The sequence below is a fragment of the Lontra canadensis genome, unplaced genomic scaffold (assembly GCF_010015895.1).
Source record: "Lontra canadensis isolate GAN:19392208 unplaced genomic scaffold, GSC_riverotter_1.0 scaffold1, whole genome shotgun sequence".
In the NCBI taxonomy this organism is placed as follows: Eukaryota; Metazoa; Chordata; class Mammalia; order Carnivora; family Mustelidae; genus Lontra; species Lontra canadensis.
The window spans coordinates 34415441-34436552 of record NW_022630995.1 but is presented as its reverse complement, the minus strand read 5'-3'; the positions used below and the strand labels follow the sequence as shown (position 1 = coordinate 34436552).

The 21112-nt window shown below is 36.0% G+C and overlaps 1 protein-coding gene across 6 annotated transcripts in view; it reads left to right on the top strand.

The window, feature by feature from the left end:
• N4BP2 (NEDD4 binding protein 2) overlaps positions 1–21112 on the top strand; it is an 80814-nt gene that overhangs the window by 6149 nt on the left and 53553 nt on the right. For 3 of the 6 annotated variants that reach the window (XM_032852921.1, XM_032852967.1, XM_032852959.1), the window contains exons 2-3: positions 8063–8159; positions 20377–20459. Coding sequence is in view for 1 of the 6 variants with exons in the window: in XM_032852973.1 (XP_032708864.1) it covers positions 8146–8159 (14 nt within the window). In the remaining 5 variants the exon portion in view is untranslated. The remainder of the gene's footprint in view (positions 1–8062; positions 8160–20376; positions 20460–21112) is intronic. The other 3 variants (XM_032852952.1, XM_032852931.1, XM_032852973.1) reach the window with 1 other exon arrangement.

Here is a 21112-nt window from a genome sequence, read left to right as displayed (position 1 = left end):
CTTGGCAGAAACAGGGGCTATCCGTTGTCCTCTGTTTTTGCTTTCACATTCTGATTGATCACTGAACCCTGTTGGATTCTTTCTTCTTAATATTTCTTGACTCTGTGCCTGCCTTTTCCCTATCCCCAAGGCTACCATCCTGATCAAGGTTAGCATCATCTCTCACACGGATTGCTGCAGTCCTCTCCTAAGGTTGTATCCCTGCTTCCAGTGTTGCCTACCACCCCACCCCCCATTGTAGACACAGTAATGTATCTGATACAGCTGCACATTTTACTTCCCTGCTAAAAAACCTTTATTGTGGCTTTTCATCATCTTTAGGATAAAGTCAGCTTCTTAATTTGGCTTTCAGGATCCTCATGATCTAGTTTCTGTTCGCCTCTCCGTCTTCATCCTCTCTCACGTTTTCCCTTTGCCTTCAGTGTGCTGGTCATATTCGGTTACAGCATTTCTTCCTTAGGATGCCAGGTTCGTTCAATCTAAGCCTGAGTACAGGAGCTTCCCTCTGCATTGCCTTCTCTGGTTCCCCGCTTCCCTTCCCTTTGGTTTTGTTGTCTTATGCTTGTTTTTCGGTTCTCAGTCAGGATCATACCTCTGTGGGGAAGCTTTTTTTGGTATCTCAAGGCCTGGTTTTTCGGGTTTGTCCTATTTCTTCTGCTTGTTTCCCTAGCCAACTCTGTATTATCACATTGTTCTACTTTGCTTATCTGTCATCTCACCCTGTAGTGGTTAGGGTTAGTGAAAGAAAGAGGTGTATTGGCGATCTTAAAAAATGATGTGATTTGCATGGAGGGAATTAAGTAGTTATTTTGAGGTTTACCTAGTAGAGAAGGGAAGAAGACACTATATATGATAGATGAAAGTTTTCGTCCCCCCTTTTTTTTTTTTTTGGAAGATTTTATTTTTGTAAGAGAGGGAGAGGGGGAGAGAGCGTGTGTGCAGAGGGAGAAGTAGACTCCCTGCTGAGCAGGGAGCCTGATATGGGGCTCCTTTCTAGGATCCTGGAATCATGACCTGAGCTGAAGGAAGATGCTTAACCCTCTGAGTCACCCAGGTGCCCCAGATGAAAGTTTTCTTGGTTAGGAAAGGGATACTAGGTAGGCCCTTTTATAGTGTCAGTGAAATACATCTTTATGTAAAATTTCCATATATTCAGTTTCTCTGTTAGGACTTTTTGGATTGCAAGGAACAGAGATACAGTTAGAAATAGCCTATGTCAAAGTAGAAGTTACTGGTTTAATAACCATACAACAGAAATGGTATGGCTAGAAATGGCCATATGGGCTAAGGTAGGAACTTGCCCATAGGTAGGTCCTTCCTATACTTAAAATCTGTGTATACTGGTGCCATTTCTCCTATTGTGGCTATACTTCATGTGGTAGGACCTGGTTCCTCCCAGCACAGCTCTATTTAGAGCCTTATTTACAAGGTTTTGGGTAGATTTGGTCACATGTCCATACCTTGACCGATGCCTGCAGCTGAAGCGCTGAGGTGTTAAGGTGCTATGCTTAGTTTAGTTTAGATCATGTAATGTGCTCGTTTATGTGTCAGGGGTCTGTTAGCAGAAAACAACCCCTGGTGGAGTAAGGGAGGAGAAGGAGTTTTTGGGAAACGAGTGGTTGACTAGGATATGGATATAGCATATATACAATCCTAGTAGATAGTAGCGTATTTTGCATATAATTTTTGGAGCTATAAAGATCCAGGAGGTCTATTCTATCCTGGGACTCAGAGCTAATAATTCATTATGTAGTTGTAACCAATGTAGTTCACTTCTCAGGATTTCTATTTGTGATTTTCTTCTCTGTTCTGACTCCCAACTCTCTTCAGTGAACATCTTCTGTCCCTGCTAAATCACCTTCTCTTATTTTTTTCCCTTTGTAGTTAAACCCCTTATAATTTTATTTAAAAAGTTGGTAAACATATACCATAAAATTTACTATCTTAACCATTTTTAGATGAATAGTAAGCACAGTAGTGTTAACTGTATGTGCATTTTTTTGTGTGAATGCATTTTTGTTTTTGTTTTGTTTTGTTTTTTTTGCATTTGTTTTTATTATGTATTATTAAACAGCTTTAGCAATCTTACTGGCAAGAAGCAATATTAAAAGAAATACCTTCTTTTAATCACCTTGCTTCTTTTATTTTCTTTCTTTTTTTAAAAATTAACATATAACATATTATTTATTTCAGGGGTATAGGTCTGTGTTTCATCAGTCTTACACAATTCACAGTGCTGACCATAGCATATACCCTCTCCAATGTCCATCACCCAGCCACCCCATCCTGTCCAGCCCCCTCCACTCCAGCAGCCCTCAGTTTGTTTCCTGACATTAAGAGTCTCTTATAGTTTGTCTCCCTCTCTGGTTTCATCCCATTTCATTTTTTTTTCTCTCTTCCCCCATGATCCTCAAATTCCACATATCAGTGATATTATATGATAATTGTCTTTCTCTGATCGACTTATTTCGCTTAGCATAATACCCTCTAGTTCCATCCACATTGTTGCAAATGTCAAGATTTCATTTCTTTTTTTTAAGATTTTATTTATTTGTCAGAGAGAGAGAGAGAGAGAGAGCACACAAGCAGGCAGAGGTGGAGAGAGAAGCAGGCTCCCTGCCGAGCAAGGAGCCTGATGTGGGACTCGATCCCAGGACCCTGGGATCATGACCTAAGGCAGAGACGCCACCCAGGCATCCCAAGATTTCATTTTTTGATGGCTACATAATATTTCATCATATATATATATATATACACACATATATATATGTATATCTATATATCTATGTATATTTTACATCTTCTTTATCCATTCATCTGCTGATGGACATCTGGGCTCTTTCCATAGTTTGGCTGTTGTGGATGCTGCTGCTATAAACATTGGGGTGCATTTGCCCCTTTGGATCTCTACATTTTTATCTTTGGGATAAATACCCAGGAGTGCAGTTGCTGGTTTGTAGGGTATCTCTATTTTCAATTTTTTGAGGAACCTCCATACTGTTTTCCAAAATGGATGCACCAGCTTGCATTCTCACCGACAGCGTAGGAGGGTTCCCACTTCTCTGCATCCTCACCAATATCTGTTGTTTCCTGACTTGTTAATTTTAGCCGTTCTGACTGGTTTGAGGTGGTATCTCATTGAAATTTTGATTTGTATTTCCCTGATGCCGAGTGATGTGTTTGTTTTCATGTGTCTGCTTGGCCATTTGGATATCGTCTTTGCAGAAATGTCTATTCATGTCTTCTGCCCATTTCTTGATTGGATTATTTGTTCTTTGGGGGTTGAGTTTGATAAATTCTTTATAGATTTTAGACACTAGCCCTTTATCTGATATGTCAATTGCAAATATCTTCTCCCACTCTGTTTTTTTGGTTTTGTTGACTGTTTCCTTTACTGTGCAAAAGCTTTTGATCTTGATGAGGTCCCAATAGTTCATTTTTGCCCTTGCTTCCCGTGCCTTTGGTGATGTTTCTAGGAAGAAGTTGCGGCGGCTGAGGTCGAAGACGTTGCTGCCTGTGTTTTCCTCAAGGTTTTTGATGGATTCCTGTTTCACATTGATTCATCCGTTTTGAGTCTATTTTTGTGTGTGTTGTAAGGAAATGTCCAGTTTCATTCTTCTGCATGTGGCCATCCAATTTTCCCAACACCATTTGTTGAAGAGAGACTGTCTTTTTTCTGTTGGACATTCTTTCTTGGTTTGTTGAAGATTAGTCAGCCATAGAGTTGAGAGTCCATTTCTGGGCTCTCTATTCTGTTCCATGGACCTATGTGTCTGTTTTTTTGCCGGTACCATACTGTCTTGATGATTACAGCTTTGTAATAGAGCTTGAAGTCTGGAATTACAATGCCACCAACTTTGGTTTTCTTTTTCAACATTCCTCTGGCTATTCGGGGTCTTTTCTTGTTCCATACAAATTTTAGGATTATTTGTTCCATTTCTTTGAAAAAAGTTGATGGTATTTTGATAGGTATCGCATTAAATGTGTAGTTTGCTCTAGGTAGCAGGGACATTTTCACAATATTTGTTCTTCCAATCCATGAGCATGGAACGTTTTTCCATTTCTTTTTGTCTTCCTTAATTTCTTTCATGAATATTCTATAGTTTTCTGAGTACAAATTCTTCGCCTCTTTGGTTAGATTTATTCCTAGGTATCTTATGGTTTTGGGTGCTGTTGTAAATGGGATCATCTCCTTAGTTTCTCTTTCTTCTGTCTTGTTGGTGTGTATATGTGCATTGTTAATACAGTAGATCTCTAGAATTTTTTCATCTTATAGATCTGAAACTCTAGTCCCAAAGAATTCTCCTTTTCTCCCTCTTCTCCAGCCCCTGGCAACCATCATGCTACTTGCTGTTTCTAAGGTTTGACTACTTTAGATACTTGTATAAGTGGAATCGTATAGTATTTGTATTTTTGTGACAGGATTATTTCACTTAGCATAATGTCCTCAAGGCTTATCCATGTTGTAGCATATGACGGGATTGCCTGCCTTTTTTGAGGCTGCATAATATTCCATATTGTGTGTTCGTGTGTACACCAATTATTCTTTATCCATTTTTCTGTTAAAGAACATTTATGTTGCATGGGCATTTTTGGTTGCTTCTACTTCTTGGCTGTTGTGAATAATACTGCATTGAACATGATTGTGCAAATATTTCTTTGGGGTCTTGTTTTCTTTTCTTTTTGGTATATACCCAAAAAGTGGGATTGATGGATCATAATATATTTTTGACTTTGGAGGAACCTCCATATTGTTTTCTGTAGCAGCTGCACATTGTATTTATTTTATTTTTAAAATTCATATTCCAGTATAGTTAATATTCAGTGTGAAATTAGTTTCAGGTATGCAACATAGTCATTCAGCAATTCTTTATATTACTCAGCAGCTGCACATTTTACATTCCCACCAGCAGTACACTGGAGTTTCAGTTTCTTCCTATTCTTACCGACACTTGTTCCTGCTCCCCCCCGCTCCTTTTTTGATAGTGGCCATCCTAACAGTTGTTAAGTGATATCTCATTATGGTTTGGTTAACATTTCCTGATGATTAGTGATGTTGAACATCTTTTCATATGCTTGTAGATCATTTGTATATCACTTGTAGAGAAATAACTATTTGGAGTCCTTTGCCCATTTTGAAAATTGAGGTTTTGTTTTGTTTTGTTTTTTGACTTGTAAGATGTATGTATTTTGGATATTAACATCTTATCAGATGTATGGTTTGCAAATATTTCTCTTATTCTGTAGATTGCCTTTTTGCTCTGTTGATTGTTTTCCTTTGCTGTGCAGAAGGTTTTTTTTAAGTTTGATGTAGTCCTGTTTGTTCTTGCTTTTGTTTCCTGTGCTTAGGTGCCATATCCAAGAAGTCATGCCAGTCCAGTGTTATGAAGCCTTCTCCCCTGTTTTCTTCCAAGAGTTTTATGGTTTCAGGTCTTATGTTTAGGTCTTTAACCCATCTTGAGTTAATTTTTGTATATGATGTCAGGTAAGGTTCCAGGTTCATTCTTTTGCATGTGGATATCTGGTTTTCTAGGCACCATTTGTTGAAAAGACTATCCTCTCCCCATTGCGTAGCCTTCGCATCCTTGTCAAAGATTACTTGAAGGTAGGGTCCCTGGGTGGTGCCTTTTGTTAAGCGTCCGACTCTTGGTTTCGGCTTAGGTCCTGATCTTAGGAACATGAGATTGAGCTCCACATCAGGCACCATGTTCAGTGAGGAGTCTACTTGGGATTCTTTCTGTCTTCCTCTCCCTCCCCTTTTGCCCCTTTCCCCACTCGTGCTTGCTCCCTCTCTCTCTGTCTCTCTCTCTCAAATAAATAAAGATTACTTGACTCTATATGTGGGGATTTATTTCTGGGCTCTGTATTCACAACCTGAGATCAAGAGTCCTATGGTCCACTGACTGAGCCAGCCAGGAGCCCCTCTTCAGTTTTATCCTTTAAGATTTCTTCTTCTTCTTTTTTTTTTTTTTTTAAAGATTTTATTTATTTATTTGACAGAGATCACAAGTAGTCACAGAGGCAGGCAGAGAGAGAGGAGGAAGCAGGCTCCCTGCTGAGTAGAGAGCCCGATGCGGGGCTCGATCTCAGGACCCTGGGATCATGACCTGAGCCGAAGGCAGAGGCTTTAACCCACTGAGCCACCCAGGTGCCCCTAAGATTTCTTCTTTCAGGGGCACTTGGGTGGTTCAGTACGTTAAGCGTCTGCCTTTGGCTCAGGTCATGATCCCAGAGTCCCCGGTTGCAGCGGGGAGGTCCTTCTCAGTGGGGAGTCTGCTTCTCCCTCTGCCCCTCACCCTGGTCTAAATAAATTAAATCTTTAAAAAAATTTTTTTTCTTTCATTTTCTTCCTTCCCATTACTAATAGAGTGGTTGAATTTTTCTTCTCAGAACACACATGGATGGATAACCAGATATAACCTTTACTCTGCTTTATGAAAACTTGGCATATTTGAATTAGAAGTTTCAAATTAAGTGTTGGTATTTGGATTAAAAATAATTTTTTTCTTTATAGATTAGACAGACTAGTTTACTTGAAGCATGGTACATTTAAAGACTTTTATAAATGGAAAATACTTAAGCATATAGGAAAGTAGAATAGTACATTGAACTTGTGTATACCCACCTTCTAGATTGAATTATTTTTAATAATTTTGCCATATTTACTTTACATATCTGTGTATGTACATCTATATTTTCTGCACCATTTAAAAGGATATTAATGATGGCAAGTGAAAGTTACTATTTTTTTTAGGATTTTATTTATTTGAGAGAGAGTGAGTAAGAGAGAAAGAGTGAGCAAGAGAGAGCACAAGCCAAGGGGAGAGACAAAGGGAGAATGGGAGGGATAAGCAAACTCAGTGTTTCAGATTCAGGTTAAAGGTTTTTAGACTAGTACTTTAGCAATGCTTTGTATTCATATTGTTTCATGTTAAGAGCACATAATGTTTACTTGTCCATCATTCTGATGCTGTGTTTCATCACCACACTGAGGTGGTGACAACCAGATCATTTTATTGAATGTTATCTTTTTCTTTTTGCATCTGTAAGTCATCTGTGAATGGCACTTCGGCACCGGGTAAATCTCTATCAACCTGTTTCACCTAATAATTTTAACCTTCTTTGGTGATGGCTGATTCTTGTTCAGCTACTCGTTATAAATATTAAGATTCTTTTGTTCCTTTCACATTCTTTTTGTATAGTCATGTTCTGTGAAGAAGTTTCCCTCATCAATTAGGGCTATTTTGTTATCTTGAAATGATGTTCTACCTGGAGAATAAATGCTTAGTTTGTTCCTTTAATATAGCCTTTTCTGGAGGGTTACAGTTACCTCCAGTGGTGACAAATGAGGTTGGGTCTTTTTTCTTTGTCTTTGTTTTTGTTTTTGCTTTTTACTTTTGTGGCTTGCTTTCTTTCCTTTTTTTTTTTTTTTTTGCCAATGTATACTTTTATTTATGTTTTAAAAATTAATTTAATTTTATTTTTTCAGTGTTCCATGATTCATTGTTTATGCACCATACCCAGTGCTCCACACAATACGTGACCTTCTTAATACCCACCAACAGGCTCACCCAACCTCCCACCCCTCTCCCCTTTAAAACCCTCGTTTGTTTCTCAGAATGCACAGTCTCTCATACTTCATCTCCCCCGTGGATTTCCCTACTTCACTTTTCCTTTCCTTCTCTTAATGTCCTCCATGTTATTCCTTATGCTCCATAAGTTAGTGAAACTATATGGTAATTGATTCTCTCTGCTTGACTTATTTCACTCAGCATAATCTTCTCCAGTCCATGTTGATACAAAAGTTGGGTATTCATCCTTTCTGATGGAGGCGTAGTACTCCATTGTATATATGGACAATCTTCTTCATCCATTTGTCTGTTGAAGGGCATCTTGGCTCTTTCCACAGTTTGGCGATTACTTTTGTGGCTTTCTGTGTGGAATATCATATGTACTTATAAGTATTACATATTTTGAACTTCGGTTTCATTTAGGATTATATTTCGATGTAGATTTGCTTTATTGTATATATAAAATATATTAATATTTTATTTTTTTGTAGTGAGAAGACATGTTGAGTAACAGGAAGAGCTGTAGAGTTTGCAGATATCAACTGTGGCCTTAATAAGCACATTCTTAGCGTCTATGTCAGACAGATGGTAAGTATTGTTAAAGTCATAGAGTATGAATTTTTTGCACTTAGGTTCTCAAGCATTTTTAGTGATTTAAAAAAATCTCTCAGAAAGAAAATGTAATCATGGATTTTGTTACTAGAACTTCTCAAAGAGCTTGTGCTTGTATAAAAAAACTGTATTGTAGTCCTGCTTTTCCTCTTTAATGTTTCCCCTTTAATGTTTTAGTGTCTCTGCTTCTAAAATGCTTTTTCATATTTTATATATTCTCCATCTGCAAATATTATTTGTGCACCTATTTTATGTATGGGACTACAGCTAACTGTCAGACTGGAGTATGTATCATTACCTGTGTTACTAAGGAACATCGCTAATGGGGAAATATACACACATAGATGAAAATTATTTTAGGGCCTCACACAACAGTGTGAGGCCCTAAAATAACCAAGCAAGACTAATACTGGCAGTATGTAATGGAAGATTATAGAAAGTGTTGAAGAACTCTAGAGAATTACATCTTCCTGGGTTTTTTGGCCAAATGCTGTATATTATTTAGCAACTGGATTTTTCCCTTAAAAATATGTTGCAGGGGTCTTTCTGGTTTCTACACACATCGGGTTTCTTTATCTTAAACTGTTTAATAGTTGCCTAGTATTCTAAAGGGTGACTTTTACCATAATTTATTCAGCCATACTCTTATCCATTGATATTTAGGATGTCTTCAATGATTAGATATGGTAGTTTTTATGTCAGATAAATACATTTTAAGATTACTGGTCACTTAAATCTGATTACATTTTGTATAAATGCTGATGTTTTGTTTGTTTGTTTGTTTGTTTTTAGTGACACACCTTTTGGTACCTTCATGAGATTTAGTATTTATCTTATCCTTATCATAGTGGTACACTTAAAATAATTTTGTAGGTAACTTAATCCCCAGTAAAGATGGATTGTTTGGTTTGGGTGGCATTTGTTTCTGAAAGAGATGTTTCTTCATCTTGTTTGGGATGATAGAATGTTTTGAGTTCTGTGACTTCCATATATATTCCTTATAGAGTGATGTTTTCATTTTTCTTTCTTTTTTGATGGCTTTAAGGAGCTAAAGTATTATTAATAAATTTGATTGTTAGTATCAATTTTCTTAGGCCTCTTCTTTCTAGATGGTTGATATTGCATATATTAAATAGAATATCTTTCTTGATTGTTACAGAAATTTGTTATTTTCTGATATTGTTCTATAAAGTTAACTTTTCTAAAATTAGTAGCCTTTGTATAAATATAGCAGATTTATTTGTAAATGACATGGGGAATTTCTTTAGTGTTTTAGTATTGTGTTGATGATGTAGCTTTCGATAGGAAGGTTTTTTTTTTGAAGTGGTATTTATTGGTATATTCACTTTAATGGCAGTACTGACTATTGCCATACCAGTGTTAGAGTTTGTGTTCACTCTACTACGTTTATAAATATCATGTTAACCCAGACTTTTTTTTTTGATGTTTAAAAGAACATTGATGTTTAAACATTGATGTTTAAAACAAAACAAAACAAAAACCCCCCCAAAAACTTGAGTTGTTAAGGCCTCCTGCTGGAATATTCTGATGATAATCAGTGAGCAAATACATATTGGTTAGGTTCTCTATCAGGTTAAAATTGGATTATAGAGGTAGAAGAGCTTAGAAAATATGTATATGAAATTTAAATTTTCATGGTCTCGTTATTAATAAAAATTTATATTACTTGTTTTTAGGTTCTTCATTTGAGCCAGTTTCACATTTCTCCATAATATATCAAACCTTACTTACCCATCCTTATTTCCCACATCCTTTTAGAATACACTCTCTAGATCAGGTATGTATGTGAAGAAGCTACATAACCTTGTTTAAACTAGTGTATTAATAAAGCTCTCTTCATGGAAGAAGGAAGATGCATTGGATCAGTTGATAAAAGAGTTGAAGATCACTCAGGGAGATAAATGGGATTGAAATAATCTGGGTACATAAAGTAAAACTGGTACATGGTGGTAGTGTATGTTTTCATAGAGGTGCTTCACTATACTAAATATTAGTTGGACACTTAAGCTGCCTACATGTTTAGATCTTTTTCTGTATAAATGGACACCATGGAAAAAGAGGTAGAAGAGATGTATGGCTTGCCAGGTGAAGGAAGTATAGGGGAAATCTAAGATTCAGCTTTATTAATAGTGGTTGTTTTTTCCCTCCTGATTATTAAAGTATGTATATAGTATAGATTATTTGGAAAATGCAAAAGTAGTATTTAAAAAGAGTAGTATGCTAAATATAAAGTTACTTATAATCCCATAAACAAGAGATTTCTTTTCCAGTCTAATATTGTAATCTAAACTAGTCCCATTTGGGTGTCTGTATAAATTATATTTAGTTTTGTGTCTTGCTTTCTTTTCTAACATTGTCTTAAAAAAAAAAACCTCTCGGGGTGCCTGGGTGGCTCAGTGGGTTAAAGCTTCTGCTTTCGGCTCGGGTCATGATCCCAGGGTCCTGGGATCGAGCCCCACATTGGGCTCTCTGCTCAGTGGGAAGCCTGCCTCCTCCTCCTCTCTCTCTCTCTCTGCCTGTTTGTGATCTTTGTCTGTCAAATAAATAAATAAAATCTTAAAAAAAAAAAGCTGTTTAAAACAAAACAACAAAAAAACCCCCTCTCAAATATTATCCAAAATATAGACTTTAATGACTGTATAAAATTCCATTTTAGGAATCTTAAAGGGATATTGTGCTTAGTGGACTCTAATAAATCTGGGTTCAATTCCAGTTTTGTTCCTTGAGAGCCTTAAGCTTGATACTTATCTTTTCTAGTTCTTATTTTTCTTATTTGCAAAAGAGGCATAATATTACTTACCATTTTAAAAGTTAAGTAAAATCATGGCCATAACATTCTAGCTGACGTATGTTAAGTATTTAATAAACGATAATTGCTATCACCAGAAATTATTTTTTCATTTTTTTCTCATTACCTTGTTGTTTTTTAGTTTTTCTTTGTAAAAAAATTACTGTATTTTGAATATTTCTGTATAAATATCTATTTAAACATGTAAATCTGATTATTTTCTATCATGAATTTCTTGAAACTGGAATTGTTTGATCAAAGAATATAAGTTGACCCTTGAACAACACGGGTTTAAACTGCCTGGATCCACTGCAGATTTCTTACAGTATAGTACTGCAAATATATTTTCTCCTCTTTATATTTTTCTTAATAACATTTTCTTCTCTCTAGCTTACTTTATTGTAACAAAACAGTATATAATACATTTACAAAATTTGTGTTAATTGACTTATGTTTATATTCTCAGTAAGGCTTCCAGTCAACTATAGGCTGTTAGTAGTTAAGTCAGAAGTTATCAGTGGTGGGGCGCCTGGGTGGCTCAGTGGGTTAAAGCCGCTGCCTTCGGCTTGGGTCATGATCCCAGGGTCCTGGGATCAAGCCCCACATTGGGCTGTCTGCTCGGTGAGGAACCTGCTTTCTCCTCTCTCTCTGCCTGCCTCTCTGCCTACTTGTGAACTCTCTCTGTCAAGTGATTAAATAAAATCTTAGAAAAAAAGAAAAAAAAGAAGTTATCAGTGGATTTTTGATTACCTGGTTGATGTTCTTACCAGCTCCCGCAACATTGTTCAAAGGTCAACTGTAATTTGAGATTTCTTGATACACAGTGACAGTTTGCTTTCTAGAAAGGTTCTACTAGTTTATTCTCATTACAGTGTATTAGAATTCCTATTTCACTATAGCCTTGCCAACAACGGCTATTATTATTTTAAAAATTATTTTTTTATCTATTAAGCAACATAACAGTAATGTTTGACATAACAGTAAAATTCTTAATCGCCAACAATGGCTATTATTATTTAAAAATTATTTTTTTATCTATTAAGCAACATAACAGTAATATCTGACGTAACAGTAATATTCTTTCTCTTTAAAAAAAAAAAAAAGAAAGAGGATGGGCGTGGGCCTAATGTGGAGCTTGAACTCAGGACCCTGAGATCAAGACCTGAGCTGAGATCAAGAGTTAGACGTTTAACTGAGTTACCCAGGCACCTCAGTAATATTCTTTTAACTTCACTTTAAAAAAAAAAAGATTTATTTATTTATTTATTTGTCAGAGAGAGAGAGAGAGAAAGAGAGAGAGGAGAGAGCACAAGTAGGGGAAGTGGCAGGCAGAAGAAGAAGCATGTTCCCTGCTGAGCAAGGAGGCCGATACGGGACTCCATTCCAGGACCCTGGGATCATGACCTGAGCCAAAAGCAGATGCTTTACCGATGACACCACCCAGGCATTCCTCTTTTAACTTCATTTTACTAAAGGGGTTAAACTTTTAAATTTTTATTGAGTATTACTATTTCTTTCTAGAATTCTATACCTATTGCTTTCCTGTTCTTCTTTCTTTTTCCTTACTTTAATCCTTTATTTATCTAGCAGGAATTTATTGAGTGCTTACTATGTGCTAGAGCTTGTTTTGGTATTGGTATATAGTTTTGGTACTTACTATTTAGTTTAGTGGTGGCAGTGCAGGAGTGAACAGAATTGCCAAAAACCTTTGTCTTCAAAGAGTTTACTTCCTAGTGTCAGGGTATATACAAGCATTAAACAACATAAACATTGAAATTACAGAGTGGTAATTGATTTGGAGGGAAAAAATAATGAGAGGGAAATGGAGAGAACATTCGTGTGTACGGTTTTGCATAGGACGGTTTGCAAAGGTTTGCTGCAAAGGTGCTATAAATTAAGTCTTGCAATGAGTGAGTCGGGTAGGTATCTGGGGGAGTGCATATCAGGCTATGAATTAAGTATAAGGGCAGTGAAAGAGGAGAATACTGGGTGAATTTAAGGAAGAGCAAGAGGGAGAGTACCAAGAAATGACTTGAAAGCGTTTTTAGGGAACCAGACTGTTTAGTATCTTAATTAGGCCATTTTAAGAATTTGAGCTTTTACTCTATATGAAATGCAGAGGTCTTGGAGGCTTTAAATCAAACCTTTGACTTAGGATCTACAGATTCAACAGAGTTCCTGTCAATATTCCAAAAGGCTTCTTTGCAGAAATTGGTAAACGCATTCTAAATTTTGCATGTAAATCCAAAGGGCCCAGAATAGTCAGAAGTCTTGGAAAAGAAGAGCAAAGTTCAAAGACTCACTTTTCCTGATTTTATTTTACTTTTTAAAAGATTTTATTGTCAGAGAGAGAGAGAGAGATACAGAGAGACAGAGTACAAGCAGGGGGTTTGGCCCGCAGAGGGAGGAGCAGGATTCCTGTTGAGCAAGAAGCCGGATGTGGGACTCTATCCCAGGACCCTGGGATCGTGACCTGAGCTGAAAGGCAGACGTTTAACTGACTGAGCCACCCAGGAGTCCTTACTTTTCCTGATTTTAAAACTTCACTACAAGTCAAGATGATGTGATACTGGCATAAGAGTAGATATATAGACCAGTGAAATAGAATTGAGAATTTGTAATAAACCCTTATAGTTATGGTTAGTTGATTTTTGGCATGGGTGCCAAGACCATTCATTAGAGAAAGAACAGTCTTTTTTTTTTTTTTTTTTTCAAAGATTTTATTTATTTGTTAGGGAGCGAGTGAGAGAGAGAGAGAGAGAGAGCTCACAAGCTGGGGGGAGCAGCAAAGGGAGAGGGAGATGCAGACTCCCTGGTGAGCAGGGAGCCCGACGGTGGCAGGGGTGGGGGGGCTCGATCCCAGGACCCTGGGATCGAGCTGAGCCAAAGGCAGATGCTTAATGGCTGAACCCTCCAGGTGCCCCAGTGAGTAGAGTTTTTATCATGAGTGGATGTTGACGTTTTTCAAATAGTTTTTCTGTGTATATTGAGTTGATTATGTGATTTTTCTTCTTTATTTTGGTAATACTGGGTATTGCATTGATTAATTTTCCAAACATTAAAACAACTTTATAATCTAAAAATAAATTCAGGTTAGTTGTGATACATTATTTTTATAAATAACTAATATTTTTGTAATTTATATATCATTCATAATGTATGTCTTACTACTGTAATATTTTGCTTTGGAATTTTGCATCTATTTTCATGATTGAAATAGGCCTGGAACATTTTTCTTTTAATATCCTTGTAAGGTTTTGGTATCAAGGTTAGGTTGACCTCATAAAATGAGTTGGGAAGTGTTTTCACTTTAACTGAGTCTCTAGAAGAGTTTGTGTAAGATTGATATTACAGGTTATTTAGTGGGATTTACTTATGAAGCCATCTAGACCCTAGGGTTTTCTTTGTGGGAAGGTTTTAAGTTAAAGATCCATTTCTTTAATAGATACAAGACTATCAGATCTTGTTATTTCAGATATGGTATGATGTATGTTTTTTTTAAAATGTACATTCCATTTAAAGCTTAAAATTGGCATAAAATTATTTATGATCTCTCTCCCTCTTTTAACACATGTCTCTGGACTTGATGGGCCCAGCACGCTTCCACTGTGCAACTCTGCTGTCTCTGGACTTGATAATGATGTCCCCTTTTTCATTTCTGATATTGGTAATTTGTACCTCCTCTCTCTTTTGGTTGCTTTTGCCAGAGATTTGTTATTTTTAATAGTTTTTTTTTTTTTAAGACTAGTTTAGATTTCAGAGAACTGTCTTTTGATGTTGTTGATCCCATTTACTATGTATTTGTTTTCTATTTTGTATTTGCTGTTTGTTATTTCCTTTCTAGTTTCTTTGGGTTTGATTTGCTGCTGCCCCCTTCCAGATTGCCTATTGAATGTTTAGACAGTTGATTTTTCAGCCTTTCTTTTTTTCTAATATATGCATTTGTATGCATCTTTTTTTTTAAAATAAAGATTTTAATTATTTATTTGAGAGAGAATATGAATGGGGGGAGGGGAAAGAGAGAGGGAGAGTCAGAGTCCCTGCTGATCAGGGAGCCTGATGCTGGGTGGGACTAGATCCCAGGACCCTGAGATCATGACCTGAGCCGAAGGCAGATGAACTAACTGAGCCACCCAGGCACCCGCATTTGTACGCGTCTTTTTCTGTGTGTGACTTTAGTTGTATCTCACAAATTTGGATATATTTATTTGGTTAAAATATTTTCTAATACTAATTTTTTTATTTTTTAAATTTTCATTTATTTATTTTTAAAAAGATTTTACTTTTTTAGAGAGGGCTTGTGGGGGGTGGGGAAGGCAGAGTGACAGAGAGGGACAAGCAGACTCTGAGCTGAGTGCAGAACCAGACCCGGGGTTCGATCTCACATCCCTGAAATCATGACCCGAGCCAAAATCAAGAGTTGGATGCTTAACTCACTGAGTCACCCAGGTGCCCTTTAACTATTATCTTAAATTGATGTTAGCATTTCACTAACATTGTGGAATTCTTCTTTGACTTAAGTACAGGAGTATATTTTCAAACAATTGTGTCTTCTAGTTCTGTTTTAGTCATTAATTTTAATATAATCCCATATGTACTTGAAAATAAAGTATATTCTGTGGTTATTTGGTCCAATGTTATATAGATCTTAAGCCAAGTTATTTATTGATCTTCTCTGTCCTTATTGTTCCTCCCTTCTTTTTTTTCTATTTTGTTGGGGGGGCTCTTTTTTCTAATAGTTACAGAGGGAGCGTTTTTACAAGTTGAATACAAGCTTAGAATTGCAGAATTGTTACATCTTCCTGGTGGATTTTATCATCAACTTTTATCATTGACATGTACATCAATGGTGATTTAGATAAGAGCAATTTTTATTTTTTTTTGAAAATGATTTAATATTTGATGTAAAAAGAACAACATAAATCACAGGGAAAATCAGAACCTTTCTGGGCTTCTTTTTCACTTATTTTAGTTTAGATTGGCTTGTACTTTGAAATGAATATGGGAGAAGGTACCAAAACCTTTGGTTGCTTAAGATCTCTAAAATTTTTTTTCCTTTTAAAAAATTTTTATTTTTTTATTCAAGTATAATTAACATATGGTGTTATATTAGTTTCAGGTATACAGTATAATGAGTCAATAATTCTATGTATTTCTCAGTGCTCATCAATATAAGCATACTCTTAATCCCCTTTATTTCACCCATCTGCCAACTTACCTCCCCTCTGGCAACCACCATTTTGTTCTCTGTATTTAAGAGTCTGGCTTTCCGGGGCGCCTGGGTGGCTCAGTGGGTTGAGCTGCTGCCTTCGGCTTGGGTCATGATCTCGGGGTCCTGGGATCGAGCCCTGCGTCGGGCTCTCTGCTTGGCGGGGAGCCTGCTTCCTCCTCTCTCTGCCTGCCTCTCTGCATGCTTGTGATCTCTCTCTGTCAAATAAATGGGTGAAATCTTTAAAAAAAAAAAAAAAAAAAAAGAGTCTGGCTTTCCCCCTGCCTTGGTTCATTTGTTTTGTTTCTTAAATTCCACATATGAGTGAAATCATATGATATTAGTCTTTCTCTGACTGGCTATTTCACTTAGTATTATATCTTCTAGGTCCATCCCATGTTGTTGCAAGTGGCAAGATTTCATGGCTTTTTTATGGCTGAGTAATATTCCACTGTGTATGTGTGCATGTACACATCCCACTTCGTTAATCATCTGTTGATGGATACTTGGGCATAGAGGCTTGAATTCATGACCCTGACATCAAGACCTGAGCTGGGATCAAGAGTTGGACACTTAATGGACTAAGCCATCCAGGCACCCTTATGTCTTGGCTATTGTAAATAATGCTTCAATAAACATAGGGGTTCATGTATCTTTTTGAATCAGTGTTTACATTTTGGGTAAATACCCAGTAGTGGAATTACTGGATAATATGGTAATTCTATTTTTAATATTTTGAGGAACCTCCAAATAACTCAGTACCTAAAAACTGAATAATCTGATTAAAATGGGCAAAGGACCCGAATAGACATTTTTCTAAAGAAAACATACAGATAGGCAACAGACAAGTGAAAAGATGCTCAACGTCACTAATCATTGGGGAATTGCAAATTAAAAACACGAGATACCACTTTACACCTATCGGAATTATTGAAGTCAAAAAAATAATAAGTGTTGATGAGGATTTGGAGAAAAAGGAACCTTTGTGCACTGTTGGTAGATAAGAGCAATTTTAGGGTAGTTGTAGAAATGGTGGAGGCAAAAATCTATGAAAGAATGGAAGGAGAAAAATTGAAAACAGTTGCTGTATGTTGTACGTATTTTCCCCTAATTTTGTTTCTGATACATAGGTCTTTTACATTTAAATGTGGCTAGATCTGTTAGTATTTTTTTTTTCCTTCTGATTTCCTCTTTGTACTTTTTTGCTCATATAGTTTCTTATTTTCCTAAGATAGGATATTCACTTGTTCCATGGATCTTATATTACTGAACAGTGCTGCCCAATAGAACTTTCTGCACTGATGGGAAAAGCTTACTATTTCTGCTCTCCAATATGATAATCATTAACCACATGTAGTAACTGAGCATTTGAAATATGAGTAGTATGACTGATGAAATGAGTTTTTAATTTAACATGCTTTTTTTCAGAATTAAACTTTTTATTTTGGGATTATACATTCACATCTGGCTCTAATAAATGTACAGAGACATCTCCTGTGCTCTTTACACAGTTCCCCCGATGGAACATTTTTGCACAATTGTTCTATGGTATCACAACCAGGATATTGTCCTTGATATAGAACAATTCCATCACTACAAGAATCCCCCAACTTACCCTTAAATGGCCACACCCACTTGCCTTCCTCTCCCATCCCTTCCTTAGCTCTTGGCAGTCATTAATCTGTTCTCTATTTCTTTAATTTAAAATGTTATATTAATGGGATCATTCAATATATAGCCTTCAGGGATTGCATTTTTTCCGTTCAGCATAACTCTGGAATTTCATCCAGGTTATTTTTGTGTATCATTACTTTATTCCTTTTTATTGCTAACTAGTAATTTGTGGAATGGAATGGAAGTATCATAATTTGTTTAACAGTTCACCCATTGAAGGACATCCGAATTGTTTTCTAGTTTTTGGTTATAATGAATAAAGCTGCTATAAACTTGGTGTACAGGTTTTTGGGTGAACTTAATATTTAATTTCTCTTAGATAAATGCCCAGAAATGCAATTGCTGAATTGTTGTATGATGTTGCGTGCTTAGCTTTTACACAAACCTCCAAACTCTTTTCCAAAGTGACTGTACCATTTTACATTCCCAGCAGAATGTATGAGCCATCCATTTTCTCTGTAACCTTGCCAGGATTTTGTGTTGTCATTAGTTTCTAGGTTAGCCCATTTGATAGCTGTGTAAGTAATATCTCATTGCATATAGCTTTAATTTTGCATTTACTTAATGCCTAATGATGTTGAACATCTTTTATGTGCCTATTTGCCATTCATATATCCTTTTGGTATTACGCTTTTTGCCCATTTTCTAATTGAATTGTTTGGTTTTTACTCTGGAGTTTTGGTAAGTTCTTTATATATTTTAGATATTAGTCCTTTGTTGGATATATGGTATGCAGATATTTCCTCCAATCTGTAACTTGTGTTTTCATTTTCTTAACAAGGTCTTTCAGAGAGCGAAAGTTTTTAATTTTGATGAAGTACAGTTTATCTGGTTTTCCTTTTGTGGATTATGCTTTTGGTTTTTGTTTAGCTCTAGGTCCCAGAGATTTTCTCCTCTTTTTTTTTTTGTGTGTGTGTGTTTTTTTGTTTCTTTTCCTAAGATGTTTATAGTTTTATGGATTTGAGTTTTTGGTCCATTTGGAGATAATTTTTCTATCAAATGTGAAAATGAGGTCAACATTTATTTTTTTTAATCTGTGGATACCCACTCGCTATAGTTCCATTTGTTGAAAGGACTATCTTTTCTCCATTAAATTGCTTTTGCACCTGTCAAAAGCATATTGGTATATTTCTGTGTTGGTATATTTCTGGGTTCTCTCTTCTGTTTCCAAGTCTGTAATCTGTTTTCAGATCTATATGTCTGTCCCTCTACTGATACCATACAGTCTTGGTTAATGTAGTTATACAATAAATCTTGAAATTGAGTTGACCGATTCCTCTCTTTCAAAATTGTTGTAGCAGTTCTAGTTCCTTTGTCTTTACATTTAGTTTGAGACTAATCTTGTCCATATCCACAAAAACTCTTGCTGGGGTTTTGATAGGAATTCTATCAGTTTAGGGAAAATTAACATCTTTACTATGTTCAGTTTTCTAGTCCGTGAACATCCTGTGTCTTCCCATTTATTTAGATCTTTGATGTCTTTTATCAGTGTTCTATAGTTTTCAGCATACAAGGTTCTGTAGGGATATCCTTTTTTTCATTCCTGATATTGGTACTGTGTGTCTTTCCTCCTTTTTTCTTTGTTAGTCATGTTAGAGGTTTGTCATTTTTATTTTTAAAGAACTATCAGTTTGTTTCATTGATTTTTCTTTTTTGCTCTTATGTTTTCCATTTTATTCATTTCTGCTCTTATTTTTATTTATTCCCTTTTGCTAGCTGTGGATTTGTTTTGCTCTTCTTTTTCTAGGTAATTGCGGTGGGAGCTTCAATTATTGATTTGAGACTTTTCCTCTTTTGTGATTTGTATGCATTTGGTTATAAATTTCCAGCATTGCTGCTTTAGCTGTGTCCTACAAATTTTGATATGGTTTATTTTCATTTTCATTCATTTCAGTGTATTTTTAAATTTTTCTTCAGACTTTCTCTCTGACTCATGGGTTATTAGGTATATTGCTTAAGGTCCGGTTATCTCTGTTAATTGATTACTGCTTTGATTCCATTGTGGTCAGATAATACACTTTGTATGATTTCAGTCTTTTTAAATTTTCTGGGTTTGTTTTAAGGCCTCGGATATGGTCTTTCTTGGTACATATTTGGTGGGCACTTGGAAATAATGTATTCTGCTATTGTTGGGTGGCGTGTTCTATAAAAGTTGATTATTCTTAATTGATGATGTTACTGTGTCCTGTATCCTTGCTCATCTTCTGTCTAGTTATTCTATCAATTGTTGAGAGAGGAGTTTGAAATTTCTCTAATTGTGGATCTGTCCATTTCATTTCAGTTCTCTCAGCTTCTGCTTCACTTATTTAGTGGCTCTTTTGTTTGGTGTATACACATTTAGGGTTGCTATGTCTTCTTGGGGCACTGATCTTTTATGATCATATAATGTCCATCTCTGTCTCTGATAATTTTTTCCCCTCCGCATTCTACTTTTTATGCTATTAACATAGAAAAGTGCAATTTAACTTAATTTAAATTAATTTAAATTTAAATTTAAATAGGCACTTGTGGCCAGTGGCTGCCATATTGACAGTGCAGTTCTGGAAGATGGAGAGAGCTATGACACAATAAATTTAATTAAAAGGTAAATTTTATAGTATGGGTGTTAAGGGCCAATGGTTGGTTCGGAGAAAGGGAGATTGGGGCAGAGGGATTGGGGGGACATGATTTTAAATTGGGTAATCAAGGAAGAAATCATTGACTGTGACACTTGAATAAAGATTTGAAGGAGTTGCAAATTTTGGGGGAAGAGTTTATCGGAGGCCAGGAGGGAGATGGGCTACTGTAAGAACTTTAGCTTTTACTGAGTGATGTGGAGAACCACTTGAGGATTTAGGGCAGATCTTGATTCATTCTGACTTGTAGGTTGTTGTATATATGTATGTTGTATTTTGTACAAAGATCATTCTGCCTAGTGTGTTGAAAATAGACTGTAGGAGACAAGGGTTGGAAACAGAGCATTTAGGATCCTAGAATATGAGTGAATGAGGACAGTAGCTAGACCAAATGGTTAGAGCAGATTTTGGGGAAAATATCAGACATTTAGTTTTAGATATGTTAAATTTGAAACGTTTATTAGATACATCCAAGTAGAGAAAGCAAGTAGACTATCTGGGGTTCTCTAGATCAATGAGTCCCTGCCCTTGTGGAGCTTACTTACACTTTATTAATTATGGGTAGTAAATACAATAAAAAATGAGTAAAACATACACTGTGTTAGAAGATGATAAGTCTTAT